This window comes from Mandrillus leucophaeus, unplaced genomic scaffold, assembly GCF_000951045.1.
Source record: "Mandrillus leucophaeus isolate KB7577 unplaced genomic scaffold, Mleu.le_1.0 Scaffold60, whole genome shotgun sequence".
Lineage (NCBI taxonomy): Eukaryota > Metazoa > Chordata > Mammalia > Primates > Cercopithecidae > Mandrillus > Mandrillus leucophaeus.
The window spans coordinates 836370-856391 of record NW_012106475.1 but is presented as its reverse complement, the minus strand read 5'-3'; the positions used below and the strand labels follow the sequence as shown (position 1 = coordinate 856391).

Genomic DNA, 20022 nt, shown 5'->3' with positions numbered 1-20022 from the left:
TCACCTTACATGTCATGTTCTAATGCTTTATAAAGAATGTATTCCTGTTGCTTTTGCAGTTTACAATCAGTTTTAAAACATTTTATATCTTGATCTGGTTGGTAGTTACATAATATCTATCTAACAAAATTCACTGAGCTGTAAACAGGATTTGTGCACTTGTCTATGTAAATGTTACACCCTAGTATAGAAAAAAAAAATCAAATCAATTAAAAGAGCCCGTTTGCCTGCCTTTCTCTTTTTCTTTTTTCTTTCTTTTCCATTCTTTTTCTTTTTCTTTCTTTGTTTTTCTTTTTTCTTTCTTTTCTCTTTCTCTTTTCTTTCTTTTTTTTTTTGGATTTGCAAGGTCTTAGAGTCTGTATTCTTTGAAGAATTGAATTAATGTAAAGGAAGTGAGGCAAGTTGTCTTAAGATTATCTTTTCTAGTGATTAAGATTTTCTTCATAAGATACTAATTCATTTTGCCAGCCCATTTTATACTGCTGCTTTTTCTGTGTCTCTTGTGTAGATGTATCTCTTTGTTTTGTTTTCTGAATTCTTTAATTATCAAGTCTTCAGATAAGTTATTGTCCTAAATTTTGTATCTATTTAATAACCCTAAACAGTTTTCACAAAATTAATTTCTCATCTGGTTTTTCTTTATGCAAATTTGGTAAAGTTAAACTTTCTGGTGATTTTTATTTTAGCCTAATAAAGATGTTGTGGAACAAATGGAAAAATGGTAAGAGTTTAGTTTTCTGTTTATATTTTGATGAGTTACTTCTACCAAATTAACTACATTAATCATATTTAAAAAATTCTCTTTAAACTTTGTAATGGAAGAAAATGTGGTATACTGTTGATTTGGGATTACATTACCATTTGTGGGTTTCATGTGTGGCAGTAATTTTACTTGTTGAGGCTAGCATGTAAGCATGAATTACTTGAGTACATTTTACTTGTAAAGAGGAAGTATCCTGAGACCATGATAAACCATCACTGGAAACCTAGAAACTTTTCTAGAATTAAGTTTATAAGAAATGATGGACAAAGGTTGATCCACTTAAAATGATTAGAAATAATACCATTAACTGGCCGGGCGCAGTGGCTCACACTTGTAATCCCAGCACTTTGGGAGGCTGAGGCGGGTGGATCACCTGAAGTCAGGGGTTCGAAACCAACCTGGCCAACATGGCAAACCCTGTCTTTACCAAATATACAAAATTAGCCAGGCATGGTGGCGCATGCCTGTAATCCCAGCTACTTGGGAGGCTGAGGCAGGAGAATCGCTTGAACCTGGGAGGCAGAGGTTGCAGTGAGCCAAAATCGCACCATTGTACTCCAGCCTTGGCAGCAAGAGCGAAACTCTGTCTCAAAAAAAGAGAAGAAATAATGTCATTAACCTTGAAAAATAGTTAATACATGTGTTATAAACTTATAATTTCAGCATTCAAGAAAAAGATGAGAAGTTAAAGACTGTAGAAGAATTACTTGAAACTGGACTTATTCAGGTGGCAACTAAAGAAGAGGAGCTGAATGTAAAGCATTTTGTAGTTTTGTTTTCCTTGTGTTTATTCAGTGACATAAAAGGATTTCACTGTAATTTGTGTAAGGTTTTCCCCATAGATCTTAAACTTAATAGTACCTCTCACATTTTATAAATTTATATAATGCTTTTTTATTAAAGTTTTTTTAGAAGTTAATGCATAATTGTAACATTGACTGCCTTAATGAGGTAGATACTGTTGTTATAGTTTGTCAGTTTCCTCACTTGCACCCTTGTCCAAGTTATAACCAAATGATAACTAGCAGACTTAATTCATGAAATGGTATTGGAGGCCAGAGAAGAGATTGCCATTCTATTTTATGGTTGTCATTAGCTTTAACTAACTTGATTGGGAAAAGGTTGCTGGAAGAAGTAAGTTAAAAGATGTATTTGAATTTAGGGAGAGGAGTAACTTAACTAACAAGTGGTATACTATGTATTTTTGAGGTTGTTCAGATATAAGTAGAAATATATGTGGGTGTAATTGAATTAAAAATTCATTTGGGTAGCTATTGAAGTTACAGAATTATAGACATGGAAAAAAGTGAGAGTTTTGGGCCTTCCAGAGTGGAAAAGAAGCAGCTAAAGAAATGAGAAGCTAATGTATTTTGAAGCTAGCTTTATTTTTCAGAAAATAAAAGCATGTTTTGCTTATGTGTCTTTGAAAAAGGCAATAAGAACAGAAAATTCATCTCTGACAAAAGAAGTTCAAGACTTAAAAGCTAAGCAAAATGATCAGGTAATGTAGTACATTTTTACAACTGTTCTTTATCTCTGTGTTTTTTGTTTGTTTTTTGTTTGTTTGTTTATTTAAATTAAAAGAAACGGGGTCTTGCTTTTTTGCCCAGGCTGGAGTGCAGTGGTACAATCATAACTCACCATAACTTCGAACTCCTGGGCTCAAGTGATAACTCCTTGCTCAGTCTTCTAAGTAGCTAGGACTATAGGCTCATGCCACAATGCTCAGCTAACTTTTATTTTATTTTTTGTAGAGATGGGGTCTGGACATGTTGTCCAGACTGGTCACAAATTCCTGGCCTCAAGCGGTCCTCCCACATTAGCCTCCTAAACTGTTGGGATTATAGGCATGAGGCACTGTGCCCAGCCCATTCTCTTTTAAACAGGGGGCAAACTGCTGCATAGAAACAAGTCTGTTGTTTCTCTTCCTCCAGGTTGGAATTTGTCAATTATAGTTTTAATTTATGAATGATAATCAGTAATAGAGGCTGCAATTTATATAATACTGATTGTATGCCAGGTACTATGACGAATACTCCAGATAGGGTGCCATTGCCTCTTACTAGAGTGATAAAAAGTTCTAAATATACAAATACAAAGTAAGACTCTAGTAAAAGAGGCTGCCTGAAATTAGGCAGTTTCTTAGTTGCATTTTCTCTATGGTTGGAATTATTGATTAAATAATTTTAACATTTATCTAATGATTTTTTTCTTTTGACATATTTATAAGTGGCCTTAAAGCTACCTCTTTTCAAAATGCTATTTATTGTCATCATTATGACATTAAAAAAGTCTCGAAAGAATGCCTGGGCTTTTCCTATTTGGATTTTGATTGTAGTGGAAAATCTAAGGATAATATGCATTTCTATTTCTGACCCATTTCTATTTTGAATAAATTACTAAGTAGGATACTTTCCTATTTCCAGGTTTCTTTTGCATCTTTAGTTGAAGAACTTAAGAAAGTGTAAGTGATAACATTATTATAAACTGGTTTTTCTTCTTTGGTCCATTTTTTGTGTGTGTGTGCTCAGAAATCTAGTTTTATTGTGCAATTGGGACAGCTGATGTATGTTTAACTTTCACTCTAGAATTTTTCTTAATGGAATAAGAGAACTTAGCTGTGATTTCCCAAATTCAGTATTATAATAATAATTAACACAAAACAAAACAAAACCTGTTTCCAGAGGATGGGAGTCAGTATAGTTGAATGGAACTTGATTCTCCCCTGTGTTCCTCAGGGTACAAATCTTATATTTCTGATGTACTTTTGAAGCACTTAACTGACTTCTTGTGTGCATAGGCTTCAGCTGTCTGTTAGGAGGAGCTTTATATTTGCCCTGGCCCTTCTACAAAGACATGTTGCTATTTTATTTAAAATGGGAAAGGGTTGATTTGGAGAGCCATTTCATTATTTGCTGCTATTTTTATATCTTTGATGGGTCTGGTGATTTCTAATCAAATTATACTGCATTTCTTTATTGAAGGATCCACGAGAAAGATGGAAAGATCAAGTCTGTAGAAGAGCTTCTGGAGGCAGAACTTCTCAAAGTTGCTAACAAGGAGAAAACTGTTCAGGTATTGGGAGACATAGAACTGTGTTTTATGTTTTTGTTTATCAACTTTAGTTAATATCATTTAATTTCATGTGTTTGTCTGTGCATTGCATTTTATGTCAATTTCTGTGTTTCCATTGTCCAATCTTGTCTGTTTTGTCATTGTCAAGGATTTGAAACAGGAAATAAAGGCTCTAAAAGAAGAAATAGGAAATGTCCAGCTTGAAAAGGCTCAACAGGTAAAAATCCCAGAGCCATAGCATGACAGATTTATTAGTTATGTGTTATTTACGAGCTATTTGATTTTTTTTCTTGTTACTCAGAAAACACTTTTAGTAGTATGCTGTAAGTATATTGGGTTATGTGCTTTTAATTTTATTTTTTGCCTGATTTGAGAAAGTGTTCTTGATATTTTAATCTATATATCTTAAAAATTTTAACCGTTCATAGTTATTTTCTAGAACATTTTTTGTGTTAATGTTTCATTTTAGTTTGCCAATTAAAAATGAAACATGAAACACTTAGGCAATTTTTTAAATCCTCCCCACCCCTTTTAAAAGAAAACTGCATGGACCAAAATGTTATTTGAATATACATTGCTTGACCTCTGCCTTAGAACAAAGTACAAGTTTCATTGGGATTTCAGACGTAGATGTGATTACTGGAAATTGATGAATTTTGCTGATTTTAATCTGATAAGGCTTCCTTGAAAAAATGGTGAGATTTCATTGAAGAGATGATTCATTCATCTCATAGATTCATTCAGCAGTATTTATTGTCAAAGCAGTTCTCATCAAAGCACTGTACTCATGATTGGTGGATCACTAGCTAGTGATTGGAGATAATGTGTTGAGCGAAATAGGTAGGATGAAAAGATCATACTTTTCTAATATAGATTGAGAGTTCAGGAAAGTCTCCTCCCAAGGAACTGACATCTAAGCCAAGAATCTGAAGGGCCTGTGAGAAGAGAGTGGAGGATAAAAGGTATTATCAGACTGTGTATGACTAAGAAAAAATTAAAAAAGGACATCATAGAGTACTGTTGAGTAATTGGCCTTGAAAACTGGGATGGAGAACATCTCTGATAATGGTAGGGAGGTGTGTGGAGAGTTAATATTTTAATTTTTCACAACTGTAGAAGTATGGCTGATCTGAGTGCAGTGGTATTTACAACTGATTGATCACAACCAGTTAGAGATTTCTTTATTCCTTCTCCATCCCACTGCTTCACTTGACTAGCCTAAAGAAAAAAAGCATCACATTAATTAGACTTATTATTCATGACTATTTTCCTTGTCCCTCCCCCTTATTTTTAGTTTATTAATTTTTGTGTTACTGGAGTCAAGAGGAGGTAAACTCAAAACACATCTCATTTTGTCACGAACAATTTAGCTAGTTTCTTTGTAATTTGAAATGTATACATTATAAAGACTTATAAAGCTTAATAAGTTAAATTGAAAGGATTATTAATAGATTTTTCTGTCCTTTGTATTTCAGTTATCTATCACTTCCCAAGTTCAGGAGCTTCAGAACTTGTAAGTACCATTTATCTCATTTCCTTTTACTATTTCTTTTTCATGAGTTAAATAGAAGTATAATGAAAATTATAGCTTCTTGATTTCAAATGGTGTTTTAGAAAATACAAAAATACTAATTATCTCAAAACTCCTAAGGGCCCTAAGTTTCTTATTTGGCTTTAACCTGTAAGTTATTTTGTGGGAAGGAGGTAGGAAGTCTTTTCATGATTTATAATCTGAATATAACCTCAAATTGAGATGTTGCTCTTTGCCTATTTTAATAGCCATGTGAAATTGGTATCTTTCACATCCAGAACAATCGTAGTAAGTTTTCCAAATTTGTTTGTATAGACTTAAACAAGGTGATACAGGGTTGAGGTAGAGCTAAAATAACTTACTCATATCTGGATATTCAGTGATAGAATGATTTTCCTTAATCATCCTGTACTTCCTGATTTGATTGTCTCCAAAATCTTATATGCCCTTTTTTTTTTTTTTTTTTTTTTGAGATGGAGTCTCGCTCTGTTGCCTAGGCTGGAGTGCAGTGGTGCGATCTTGGCTCACTGCAAGCTTCTCCTCCCGGGTTCAAGTGATTGTCTTGCCTCAGCCTCCTGAGTAGCTAGGACTACAGGCATGCATCTCCACGCCTGGCTAATTTTTTGTATTTTTGGTAGAGACAGGGTTTCACCGTGTTAGCCAGGATGGTCTTGATCTCCTGACCTCATGGTCCGCCCGCTTCGGCCTTCCATGGTGTTGGGATTACAGGCGTGAGCCACCGCGCCCAGCCTTGTATACCTTTATACTTGTTAAGTTTTAGTTTATTTTAATCAGCTGGACTGTGAGTACTACCCAAAATATACTTTTTTCAGTGTCTTAAGATTTTTGCTTTTTATGGTCATGTAACATTTTCATTTAGAGTTCTGATTAATTTATTATCAGATTAAAAGGAAAAGAGGAACAGATGAATACCATGAAGGCTGTTTTAGAAGAGAAAGAGAAAGACCTAGCCAATACAGGGAAGTGGTTACAGGTGAGAAGTTAAAAACAATAAAAATAGCCTTTTTATACTTGACTGTCAATTTAATTTACACCTATTCTTTTTAAGGATCTTCAAGAAGAAAATGAATCTTTAAAAGCACATGTTCAGGAAGTAGCACAACATAACTTGAAAGAGGTATAGTATAAACAAATTACCAGCATGTTACATAAGGAATGAGAAATCTTTGTTTAAGGTATTAGAAAGTCAAGATATTAATATGTTCTGAGTTTCTTTGCCAGAAAAATTATGTTGTACCATGGTTCTGTTGTTGTTTAAATAAGTTAACTTTTATTTCTGGCGAATCATACTTAACTGCTTAATCTGTCAACCTGAGCCTACAAGCATTTCCTTATCTCTGCCTTTTCAAATAGACTCTTAGCTCATTCTTAACTATCTGTTTAAAGTATTAGTCTTTAATCTTTTAAGAAATAAGTATTAAAAATTGTTTAATAAAACTCATTCTGTCCTTGCTTTATAAATGGCCCAATCTTAAATTTACTGCATGTAATTACGTTTTTTTTTTTTATTGGTGGGTAATTCTATATATGTGTCATAGCACCTTTTTTTTTTTTTATGTTAGCATTAAAAATGTGATTCTGTTTCTCAGGTCTCTTCTGCATCACAGTTTGAAGAACTTGAGATTGTGTAAGTATGCTCTAAGACAGCATTTTGAAGAGAAGCAAACGTCTCATTATTTTCCAGAGTGTGTTCGAATATAATGATGGGTTTCCTGTACATGATTAACTTTATTGTTAAGTGGAAATTATAATCCAGAGGCAAATAGGCTAAGTCTCTGTTGGGTAAAATAAAGGTTATAAATGCTTTCAGATACCTGGATTCTTTATCCTTTCCAAATCCATCAAACTCATTTTTTCAATTATTCTTTCTGCAAATATAGACTGGTTTTAAGTTATTTTTTAAAACAAAGTATGCAATTATTATAGAGATTAAACTTATTTCAAATGAAAATTAGTATTTGAAAGTGTTAGTAACATCTCTGAATTAACCAGAAGATAATTTTAGCCATAATCTTGATAATGAATTTTAAACCTTTCTATAATTTTAATTTATTTATAGGGAAAATGGAACTTGTCATCCTGTGCTGAATAGGAAAAATACTGAATCTAGTCAGCATAAGAGGCGTCAGTTTTTGTAGATATTAATCTTAGAAGATGTTTTATTCTAGAGAGTCTGTTGTCTTAAGCTACAGCAGGTTACAGTGGTGAGAAGGGGTATCTGGACCTGATCCTTTTGGCCCCCTTTAAAATTGCTCTTAACAAATTTTTCTTGGTGATACCATTACTCTTTATTGATACTTGTTTTAAAGAAGTGTCCCCTTTTAAACTGTCAAGATATTGAGTATATTTATTAGGTTATTATCTTTTTAAAAACAAGGGAGATTACTCTGTTTTTGGAAGATTGCTCGTTTGTACAATGATTGTTTGTCTTTTGGCTATTGTGTAACTGTCAAGGTGCTTATCTCTTATTTGCTTGGAAAGCTTAGGGCAGCATTTCTGGCCTATTTATAGTAGGTATATGTAGACCATTAAAGTAGGTAATTTTAGGTATATTTCTGCCTTACTTTTTTTTTTTGCCATTTTCTTTTTTAAATTAATAGATTTTATTTTTTGTGGTGGAGCAGTTTTTATATTTATAGGAAAAAATGAGAGAAATACAGTTTCCATATACTCTTCCCAATTCTCCCTACTGTTAACATCTTGCATTAGCGTGGTACATTTGTTACAACTGATGAGCCAGTAGCAGTATATTGTTATCGTTGTTATTAACTGAAGTTCATAGTTTCCATTAGGATCACTCTCTGTGGGTTTTAACCAACGTATAATGGCATGTATCCATCATTACAGTATCATACAAAACAGTGTTACTGCCTTAAAAATCTCCTGTGTTTTACCTGTGCATCCCTCCCTCCCTTCCTCCATACCTCTGCAGCACCCCCCCAACCAATGACCTTACTGTCTTCAGAGTTTTACCTTTTCCAGAATATCATAGTTGAAATCATACAGTATATGGCTTTTCTGGATTGGCTCTTTTCTTTTCTCTTTTCTTGGAACAGAGTCTTTCTCTGTGGCCCAGGCTGGAGTGTGATCATGGCTCACTGCAGCCAGGACATCCTGGGCTCAAGTGATCCTCCCACCTCAGCCTTTTGAGTAGCTGGGACTGCAGGCACATGCCACCATGCCTGGCTAATTTTTTAGAGACAGGATGTCCCTGTGTTGCCCAGGCTGGTCTTGATATCCTGGACTTGAGTGATCCTCCCACCGTGGCCTCCCAAAATGCTGGGATTACAGATGTGAGCCACCATGCTCAGCCTTGGATTGGCTTCTTTTACTTAGCAATATGTATTTAAGTTTTTCCCTTTTTATATATTTATCTCACTCTTGATGTATGCTGTTTTGTCATTTTTTCATATAGATTTATAAGCGTCTTGAAATTCTAGATCAAGGTGCGGTAAAAATAAGTGTTCAGCTCAATGAATACTTGAGACTCTATTATGTGCTTTCTGGCATTGGGGATACTGAAATGGATAAGATTTCCTATCCTGAGGAAACTGTTAAACAGATCATTTTGATGGTGGTGTTATGCTATAGGTCTATTGCTTAGGATGACCAGGGCAATTGAGATTCACTTGGGCTAGATAAAGATTTACATCTGCATTGGGTAAGGGAAAAACAGATTAAATTATCCATAGCATCTCTTCAGTACAAAGGTTATACATATTTCATAATTTCCAGGGTCAACAAATTATGACTGAGATTCTTAGGGCAAAATTCCTTGCTTTTTAAGTGGTAATTTTTGCAACAATTAGATAAAATATAGTTTTGTTCTTAGTTTTTGTTTTAGAGTTTCTTCCTAGATAAAGCCACATTTGCTTAAGAAATGTTAAGTATGACTGAGTAAATGATCCTAGAAATATCTTTTAAAACAAACTTCTAAGTTGATATAATATGGGGGAAAAAAGCTGGTTTGTATTGTTTCTGCCATCTTTTTGATTAGGGGTGATATTGGAGTCTGGTTTTCTTTTTTTATGTACTTTAGTAAATGTAGATATTTGTAAAAAATTCTAGGTTGAAAGAAAAGGAAAATGAATTGAAGAGGGTAGAAGCCATGCTAAAAGAGAGGGAGAGTGATCTTTCTAGCAAAACAAAGCTGTTACAGGTGAATATGGTGACTTAAAATTAATTATTTTGTAAATTATTGTCTTTGCATGCTTTAAAATAATTTTTAACTGCTGCCAAAAAATAGAGTACAGAATGAATCTCCCTCCCACCCAGATACTAGGTCTCATTATTGGCATATTTTTTGAGTAAGTACCCACGCATAAAATGTGTGTATGTATGTATACTTGCTTATAAAATACTCTATTGAACTATACTAACTTGTGTATTTTGCTTCCTTCACAATTAACAGTGTTTTCAAGATCTTTCCATATAAAGCACATTTTTGCCCTAACTTTTAATAGTTTTATGATATTGGATGATTATATCATCATCTTCTATTTTTATTTTTGAGACAGAGTCTCGCTGTGTTGCTCAGGCTGGAGTACAGTGAAGTGATCTCGGCTCACTGCAACCTCTGCCTCCTGGATTCAAGCAATTCTCCTGCGTCAGCCTCCAGAGTAGCTGGGACTATAGGCGTGCACCACTATGCCCAGCTACTTTTTGTATCTTTTGGTAGAGATGGGGTTTCAGCATGTTGGCCAGGCTGGTCTCAAACTCCTGACCTCAGGTGATCTGCCCGCCTCGGCCTCCCAAAGTGCTGGGATTATAGGTGTGAGCCACCGTACCCAGCATATATCATTTATATAATCAATCCCGGTTGATGGATACCTAGATTATTTAGGGCTGTTTTTTTCTGCACAAACAATGCAGCAGTGAATATCCTTGCACACGTTTTGAATAGTGTATCTGTATCCTAGAAGTGAAATTCTGGATCAAGGCTTATGTTGGTTTTTTGTTTGTTGAAAGAGATAGTTAAATAGAAAATCAGTATCTTCTCACCTTCATGCAGTTAGTATTCAAATTAGTTACAGAACATTGATTTGAAGTAGTAGCAAATTTGTAGATGCCTATATTGTCTTGGATTAATCTTGCTCACATTACATGCTTCAAAGTTTGAGTCTGTCACATTCCTTCTCCCTCTCATGTAGGTTCATTTTAAATTTTGTTAGACAGTGCTAAATAGACCTCCAAAAGTGTTTTTACTAATTGACACTCTCACCAACTAAGGGCCATTTCCCCTTCTTCCATTCCAACATTGACAAGGGTAAAAATATTTGATATTATACTTGAAAGATGGTAAGATTATTTTTAATTTGCTTTTGATTGTGAGAGAAGTTAAGCGTTTTTCATATGTTCAAGCCATTTTTATATGAATTGTCCTTTAATTTTTCCCACATTTTTTCCACTGGGTTGACTCTTTTACTAATTTGTAAGGTCTTTTTTATGTAATAAAGGAAATTAAATAACCTTTTGTTATTATACGAGGTGATTTATTTTCCCCATTTTTTCTTCTGACTTCATTTGTGAAGGGGAAAAACCTTTTTGGGAAATTTGAAACTTTTATGTACTCAAATATAAGTAATTTCCAGAGTTTTAAGTCTTGGGAAGAAAGATGTCTCTCTACGATCATAAAAATATATTCATCAGGGTGTGGTACGTTCACACTAGTAATCCCACCCAGCACCTTGGGAGGCCGTGGCAGGTGGATCTCTTGAGGTTGGGGGTTCGAGACCAAACATGGCCAATATGATGAAACCCTGACTCTACTAAAATAATATAAAAATTAGCCAGGCATGGTGGCAGGTGCCTGTAGTCCCAGCTACTCGGGAAGCTGAGACAGGAGAATCACTTGAACCCGGGAGACAGAGGCTGCAGTGAGCCATGATTACAACACTGCACTCCAGCCTGGGTGACACAGCGAGACTCCATCAAAAAAAAAAAAATACATTTTCTTCTAATATGTTTATAATTCTTTTTGTTTGTTTAGGTTATTTCATGTAACTTGTATCAGTAACAATAACATTGTAACCATTAAAAAGAGAAGGGTAGCCACATTGTTAAATAATCCATCATAACAATAGTGATTCTGTTCCCCAGGGGACATTTGTCAATATCTGAAGACATTTTTGGGTGTTACAGCTGGGGCAGCGGGGCTGGGGCATCTAGTAGATGGGTGCCATGGATGCTTCTAAATGTCTGGCAGTGCATAGGATAAACCCCCCACAGCAAAGAAAAATATCAAGCCCAAAATGTTACTGGAGTTGAGGTTGATTTGAAATGTCACTTCATACTAAATTCTTAGAGCTATTTGAGTATATTTCTGGATTCTATTTTGTTCCATTGAGACATGCAAACTCTGCTGCTAGTACTAATATAAATACTCTAATTTCATCATATGTTTTAATATAGAGCTTATTACACACTTTAAAATTATTGCTATTTTGGAATTTTTCTAGCTTGTATGATCTGTTTCTAGCTTGTATGATCTAAGTTTATGTGGAAAAAAATGTTTAGGTACTGATGTTTAATTTTTATTTAATTAGGATGTACAAGATGAAAACAAATTGTTTAAGTCCCAAATTGAACAGCTTAAACAACAAAACTACCAACAGGTAGGTACTATTAGATGTCTTGCCTTTCACTTAGGTGGCAAAAAAATTATATAACCAGTGACATATAAGTATTTTTGCCATTTCTGCATTTTTATTGAGAATAAAGTATGTTTTATTTATGTTTATCAAATTTTATATAAAAAAGCAACTTGCTATGTCATATCCAAAGTAAAACAAATCTATAATTTATAATGTATACACAAATAATATTATTGCCTGTACTCCAGCTCTGTTTTGTATCTCTGTGTGTTTTCTGATCCTAGAATTCTTAGCAAGTCAGTTTAAATACTGTAGCGGTTGGCTTAAAGATGTGTGTAGACACTCTGTCTTCCCAAATGAAACATTGGTAACTGGAGAGAAACTAACAAGTATATCATAAGCGATAGTGTACTACTATTTAAAAGAGGTTTTCAAGTTATAATTCTGCTTGGTAAAAACCAAAATGTGTTTTTATAAAAGATGCTACCCAAAATAGCCTTTAAATTAATTTATGAATGTATATGGATAGACTTGATAGTATTTTGAGAAACAAATAAATTGGAGTCCTTGCAAACAAGAAGCTTGAGAGATTATTGTCACCAAGGAATAAATACCATATATGAAGGGCTGTGTACCTTTGCATGTTGATGTATAATTAACTTTTTGTTAAACGTGAGGAAACATAACTTATCTTAGTTTTTCTTTTGATTTCATTTCTGTTTTTTTTTTTTTAACTTGGAAGCTTAACATTTTTATGTAGTCAAATATGAATTGTGCAGTTTGAAAATTTAAGATATGCTTCCATACACATAGTGGGAAATTGATAAATACTTACTAAATGAAGAGTTTAAGTATGTTGCGACAGTGAAGATTGGATTTAGCATTCAATACATTTTACAGATTTGTACATGTTTTTATTAAAATTATTTGATTAAAGTCAGGGTGACTTTTATATGAAATATATGCTATTTTTACTTTTGTTGTTTTCTTAATTTATATCTGAGAAAAGCTTCAATATTTTTAAGTCTCCTGAAAAGTTTCGTTTTGAAATAACATTTAACTCTTTTGATAGGCATCTTCTTTTCCCCCCCATGAAGAATTATTAAAAGTGTAAGTAATAAGTTTGATTCACAGTATATAAAGTAGTGACTATTTTTATGTGATAAACCGTTCTCAAATAAGCAGTTTAGTGTAACTGCAAATGGCACCTGATTTTTACAGTTCTATTTGGATATCTTGAATTACAGTTTAGAGTTGAGCGGTACCTTTGGCTAAGATGCTTTTTTTATAGTACTTGGATTTGAATATTTTGTTGAGGGAGATGTTTGTTTTTGTTTTTTTAGGCATTCAGATCAAGTTAAACTATGCTTTGCAGGATTTTCTAAATCACCTTCTATTATCTCAGTTATCTTACTGGGTCTTCTTCTAGGTGTGATTGTGTAATTGAATGATGCAAATTTTGGCTTAGCTTCATTTTTTAAAGAAATTTTAGGTTAGATGTGGTAGCTCACACCTGTAATCCCAACACTTGGGGAGACTGAGGCGGGAGGATTGCTGAGCCCAGGGGTTGGAGATCAGCGTGGGCAACATAGTCAGACCTCGTCTCTACAAAAAGTTTAGAAATTCCGGGTGTGGTGGCATGCACCTGTGGTTCCAACTACTCCAGAGACTGAAGTGGGAGGGTCTTTTGAGCCCAGGAAGTTCACACCGTTGCACTCCAGCCTGGCACCAAGAAAAAAATATATATATGTAGTCTTTATGATTGTGTTTCTTAAGGAGATTTTTTTTTAACTGATACATTTTTCTTGTTAGCCTGTAATTTTCTCTGTGAGGCTACATTTAAGGTCATTTCACATAAGTTAGTGTGTTTCAACATGTTAAAATGTCAACCACATTAAGTATATTAATAGATGATGTAAGTGATCTATCATCGGGAAAATTGTTAATTTTTTTTTTTTTTTAATAATCTAAATGTTTTTCCATCTTGGTTTACAGAGTTGCTTGTTTACTAGGTTAGAATTATTGACTGTTAAATCGAATCTTAAGTTTGACTATATAGAGCAAAGGTCGGCAAACATTTTCTGTAAAGGCCTTGATAGCATTTTAGGCCTGTGGGACACATAGGTCTGTTTTATACATGTGTATATATATGTGTATATGTGTGTACATGTATATATAAAACAACACTTTTAAAATGTAGAAACAGCTCTTAGTTCGAGGACCTACAGAAACAGACTGTGGAGTGGGCCCATAGCCTTAGTTTGCCAGCTTCTTATATAGAGACTGATTCTAAGCGAAGAGCTATTTGTTACTTAACTTTCTACTCCAGCCACTCTCAACTATAACAGAATCAAATTATGAATCTTTGCCATTGCATTCTGCGTTTCTGGGAAACAGTAGCAGAAAAAAACATGAATGCTGAGATTAGTATGAAAATGGCAAGAAAACACTGAGCTCACTTTAATATTATACTTTTGTTGTGGGTTAGCCATTTAAAGTTATAACTGATTTCATTGCCCTCTGGGAAGAAAAATATTTAAGGGACTGCTTCTACATCCGTTTTAACTCCTCTGAAAATAGCTACTGTGTACTGACCCAAGTAAAAATATAAATAGCTACAACAGTTAATATATTCATAAACTGTTTCTTAGGGAATGAGATTTCTCTTTAGCACAAGCCTAAGCGTACCATATTGGGTATAAAAACTTAGAAATCATTTCTGAAATTCATAGGATGGGCTTTCTATGTTAAACAGTAGGTAGACTCTTTAATGTACTTTTCAAGGTACCATTTCTTGATATTCTTATTTTGTAGTAACAAATGTTGATAGGTAGGGATCTGAGTTGTATTACTGTTTACCTGAAATCTTGCTACACGTATTCATGTTCTGGTTTAGAATTTCAGAAAGAGAGAAAGAGATAAGTGGTCTCTGGAATGAGTTAGATTCTTTGAAGGATGCAGTTGAACACCAAAGGAAGAAAAACAATGTAAGTAAATCTTAATCAGAATGAAGCTTTTCTTTTTATTACTTTAACACTGAAATATGGTCCAGGAATTTTTTAAAATCTACTTTTACTTTAGATTTCTTAATCTTTGTGAGAAAGTACTATTTTCCGTGTGTAGTTTTTCGGGGGGTGGGGCATTATTGGAGAACAGTTTTTTTAAAATAAGTGAAAAGACGAATTCTTATTCTTTATTTAAATGTTAAGTTATAATTATTACACCTTTAGTTATTTTTAAAAACTAAAAGTGCAGTTGACTTTTTGTTGAACTTTTATTTGGAAAACATGTTTTTCAGCTTGGTATTTTAAAATCAAAGATATTTCCTCTTAGATTGGGCTGGCCTTTTTGTAAACCAAAAGTAATACCAGTATTCAAACCCAGTATACTCAGTAATGAGGTCTTTTGAAAGCCTTCTGGTTTTTTTTTTTTTTTTAAAGACAGGGTCTTCCTCTGTCGCCCAGGCTGGAAGTAGCATGAACTCGGCTCACTGCAACCTCTGCCTGCTGGGTTCAGGTGATTCTCCTGCCTTACCCTCCCGAGTAGCTGGAATTACAGGTGTGCACCACCATACCCAGCTAATTTTTTTTGTATTTTTAGTAGAGATAGGGTTTTACCATGTTGGCCAGGCTGGTCTCGAACTCCTGACCTCAAGTGATCCACCTGCCTCGGCCTCCCAAAGTGCTGGGATTAGGTGTGAGCCATGGCACCTGGCCAGAACCTCTCATTTTTAACTGAGAGGTGGTTCAAATTTTGGTAATTAAGTGTGTTAGAGGCCATAGAACCTAACTATGTTTATACTAGAAAGGGGAGGGATAGTGCTTTCAGAAATATGAATCTTAATAACTTACTGAGTAGACAAATAATGAATTTAGTAGAATTTCTTAAATTTTCTCATACCAGAGGACAACACCTATAAAGTAGAGTCCAACCATTCTTGCTAGAGAAGAAATTTTTGTACACTGTACTGTGATTGCTAACACTTGAGCAAGGGTAAACTGTTACTGAAATCTAAGGGAGTATTGCTAGTAAATGGATGTGTGTTTTCTATTTTTCAAAGTTTGCATTAAATTGTTAATTTAACAAGTTGACATTTTCTTGTACCCCTGAGTTTGTCAAAATTAGGTACATGAATTGCCGCTTGTATGTTGGTATAACAGTACTAACAGCATTGCTTAGCCACAAAACTTGAGGTGAACTTGCCGATATACTGCTAACATCTTAACTGTGTTTTATTATTGGGATTCTGAGATAAGGAGGGCATGGTAATGCAGCAGCAGCAGCAGCAGCAGCAGCAGCAGCGCTGGAGACACTGAACCCATGTGAAAAGAGCCAGGACACTGGAGGCCAGCAGATAGCAGTGTCAGTCTTTCCTTTTAGTTCTGCCACTTCATTTTCTGTGTGTACTTGGCTCAGTTTCCTAACTTACTTGAGCTGTGGTTTCCCTATCTATAGAATGAGAATAAATACCTCATGCGGTTATTGTAACGATGAGAATTTGTGAACTGCCAAGTACAGTGGTTGGCATATATTAAGTAATAAATGGTGATTATTGGCTTTTTATTTTTTGTTGTTGGTTTTTATCTGTTTAGATTTCTCATTCTGGAAAAAAGACTGAAATATAGAAGATTATATTTATATTTGTGAATGAAATGTTGTTAAAATCCAGATCTCTCAATTTTTAATAACCTCTGTCTCCTCCAAGAGAATCTATTTTATAGCCTTCCAGCCTTCCCCTTTGCTTTGATCAACTAGCTCATACAATTCATGTAAGGTTGTTTTGTGGCATGAATGTTAGGCCATGCCAAGAAAGACATAGAAGACAGTGGGTTACTGTGGGATTCCTAGGTAGATTTGAAACATGTTAATTGTATTAAAACATAGAGAAAAAAATGTTACACTGCAGTGGAAAGTCCTATGAGTGTTATTGGGCCTTGTTTAAACATCAGATGAAAAGCTTTTTGTAATACTTCTATATTTGCTCTGTCTTTAATCTTCTAATGTTCAATGTACCTGAAATTATGTATGTATTCTTGGTTTGTGTCTTTACTTTTGAATGCTTTCTTCTTTGTCACATGTGCATAGTAGTTATTTTAAAAGCTGGCCTATTTGGTATATATACTAAAACATGGAAAGTGGGCGTCTTTATTTTCTCATTCAAACTTCTAAACATTGCTTTTTATTTTTTTGCTAATATGCATATTTCCCCATTGAAATAATTTTGCAGTAACCAGCATTTAAATGCAGTGCAAAATACTGATGAAGTAAAAAAGCAAAAATCTTTCAATAATGGATAAACTGAAATCATTCTTTCTAAAAATGATTAGGACCTTCGGGAGAAAAACTGGGAAGCAATGGAAGCATTGGCATCAACTGAAAAAATGCTGCAGGACAAAGTGAACAAGACTTCCAAGGTTGTAATGCTAACTCCTAGAAACAATCCACTGAACAGAGAAAATCTGCAGCTTGTCTTAAAATCAGACTAAAGCATTTACTTTTACTGCAATTTAAATATAAAATCTCCTTGTCCACATTTATCATCTCTATCATCTCTGCTTTTTTCATCTACTCCTTGAAGCTTTAATTTTGGGCATGCTGATTTGTTGTGATTACCTGATTGTTTGGGCTTTGTTGAGCACAACTTTAAGCTGAAGAGTCTCAGAAGACTGATGTTAACCTCTTGTCAGACAATATGCGCCTTTTGGGTTGGTTAAGATAACTTTCATGAAAACTTTGAACCAAAGAAATCTAGGTGAATTAACAAACACATTTGAATATGTAGGATGTGCCATAAACTAGGTGTTTTGGAGGGCACACCAAGATGTCACAGATAAGGTAGAAAAATGTTAAAAGTCTTAAATACAGGAAAGGCATCAACTTTCGGTATGTTGCTGGGAATGATTCCTTAGAGGTGGTGGACTGAAACTTCATATATTACTGGATAGCAATGACATATATGGCATGTTTAGATGAAATATTACTGTCAAGGGATAATTCTCTTGACCAGAGTATGTGAAGTACTCTTGAAATATATAGCCCCCTTTGTCTTCAGAACAATGGAGGACATTCTCCTTGAGCTCAAGTTGTACCATTGAGTGTGAAGATTTCTAATGAATTGTCATAGAGAGGTTGTTTTTAAAGATTGAAAAAATTGAATCTGCCAGTCCAGTCAAGTATTTTGAAAATTCCTGCCAAAAATAAATGTGAAACAGGGGTATTGAATTTTGCAGATAGGTAAATGAAGGAACCTACATGATTCATTTTAGCACTGTGAAAATATTTTGTGTGCCACGGTACTCTATTGAATCTTTAATATAAGTCTTAGTGACACCTGAAGGAATTTTTAAGTATAAAATAGTTCTGTAAATTTTTTTTTTTTTTTAGCAAGTATACGTTTATAGTTATATTTCCTATAGCTTAGTGGATTTGTGTTTAACTACATCCCTATTCATCTAGCCACAATTTTCAGTAAAGGTTAAATTCGAGATAGCTGGGAGGTATATTGGGACCACAGAGTAGGAAAATCTAGGTCAGATAGGACGTTTCATTGGGACATTTCATTATTTCATTGGGAGTGGTTGCAACTGTACAGTCATTTCTGTCAGGGTTTTAGTGTGGTTTCTGGTTGTTTCTATTACTTTGTTTTTGACGGTTAAGAGCCACCTCTTTGGTTTTATTTTGTTAGTGAGACTGGGTATCTGGGTGCTCATCATGCCATTCCTACAAGAAGTTACATGCTACTTGCCATAGGCATTTTTGCATTTTATGATTCTAAAAGAAAGCTAGAATTCTTGTGCATGATGCCTTCTTGCATAGCTAAAGATCTGCAGAGAATAGAATAGAAAGTCTTCTATATTTCAATGGAATTTAGACAGTCCTTAGATAGCATAGGTGAAAGAGATGTTGATTGACCCAGTACTGTAAATTATGTTGTGATGAGAAGGAACTATGTGAAACACTTTCAGTATTTTAACTAGAAATAAGTTATGGTCAACTTACCTAAAATGTAAAGAGGATGATATATGCTGTCTTTACAGGATTATTTTTAAAGGCTAAATACTCTTGAGGAGCTACTGAAAAAGACTTGTATACATTTCATTTAAAGATGGTATGCAAATTATAGTTCAGTTTCAGTATTAGATCTTTCCCAGATGTTAAAGTGGAATGGAAATTGCTATCTATAACCAAACTACTATGTCAGATAAAAACTTCTTAGATAAAATTGTTGATACCAAATAAAAGTAACTTCCCATGTTTGTGGCTCTTGGTTATGTTAGACACTTTGTTCTTTTAGTCTGTTTTTTTCCTTGGAAAGTTTTCAAAAAGCTGTTCCTCAGTGTTTCTTTTGCTAACCGGTTTTCTTTAAAGATCACTGCTTTGGTCAAATGATAAGAATTACCTCTTAATATCCTTGAAGTAGCATTAATTATTTTCCTTATTTTATGTAGTTAGGTATATTCCTGAAAATTAGTGGACTTCATTGAATTATTGAAAATACCCTATTAAAACACCTATTGTAAAAATCTGCTGATCTTTAATTAACAGCTTTTTGTGTGTATGGAAAATGGCAAAATCTGCAGCTGTTTATTGTGTAAATTTTCATATGATTAGATTTTCTAAAATTGAAGTGTGTAGACCTTAAATCAGTGATAGATTTCAAATTTCACATCTAAATGTTGGGGGAAAGATATGGTTGAGAAGTTTCTAGCTTGCTTGCCTTCCTGTCACCTGTTGAACTTTGTGACTGTTGTTTTTAGATGATTTTCTTGGCTTGGTTTAGATGTGCATTTTTATAGGGGTCTTTTTTTTTTTTTTTTTTAAATCTCGTGGAGGTAGTTTGAATGTTAGTTTTTTGTTTTTTGTTTTTTTTTTTTGGTGTGTGATAAGTCATTACCCTAATTTTGACAAACCATGGTTTTGAGTTATAATTGATATGCATTAGACTTGGATTTAATATCAGCAAATTTAGACTTACACATTTGTAATACTTGTAAATTTATAGCAGAGTCCATATACAAGTGTCAGAACTAGTTTTTATG

At 34.0% G+C, this 20022-nt stretch overlaps 1 protein-coding gene across 4 annotated transcripts in view; it reads left to right on the top strand.

Annotated features, from left to right (window-relative positions):
* The window catches only part of KTN1 (kinectin 1 (kinesin receptor)), an 83642-nt gene that overhangs the window by 45375 nt on the left and 18245 nt on the right, over positions 1–20022 (top strand). For 3 of the 4 annotated variants that reach the window (XR_001008176.1, XM_011999670.1, XM_011999671.1), the window contains exons 19-33: positions 687–721; positions 1427–1517; positions 2196–2264; positions 3190–3227; positions 3748–3838; positions 3987–4055; positions 5314–5351; positions 6273–6363; positions 6439–6507; positions 6980–7017; positions 9459–9549; positions 11936–12004; positions 13056–13093; positions 14880–14970; positions 17311–17397. Coding sequence is in view for 3 of the 4 variants with exons in the window: in XM_011999670.1 (XP_011855060.1) it covers positions 687–721; positions 1427–1517; positions 2196–2264; positions 3190–3227; positions 3748–3838; positions 3987–4055; positions 5314–5351; positions 6273–6363; positions 6439–6507; positions 6980–7017; positions 9459–9549; positions 11936–12004; positions 13056–13093; positions 14880–14970; positions 17311–17397 (1005 nt within the window). In the remaining variant the exon portion in view is untranslated. The remainder of the gene's footprint in view (positions 1–686; positions 722–1426; positions 1518–2195; positions 2265–3189; positions 3228–3747; positions 3839–3986; positions 4056–5313; positions 5352–6272; positions 6364–6438; positions 6508–6979; positions 7018–9458; positions 9550–11935; positions 12005–13055; positions 13094–14879; positions 14971–17310; positions 17398–20022) is intronic. The other variant, XM_011999672.1, reaches the window with a different exon arrangement.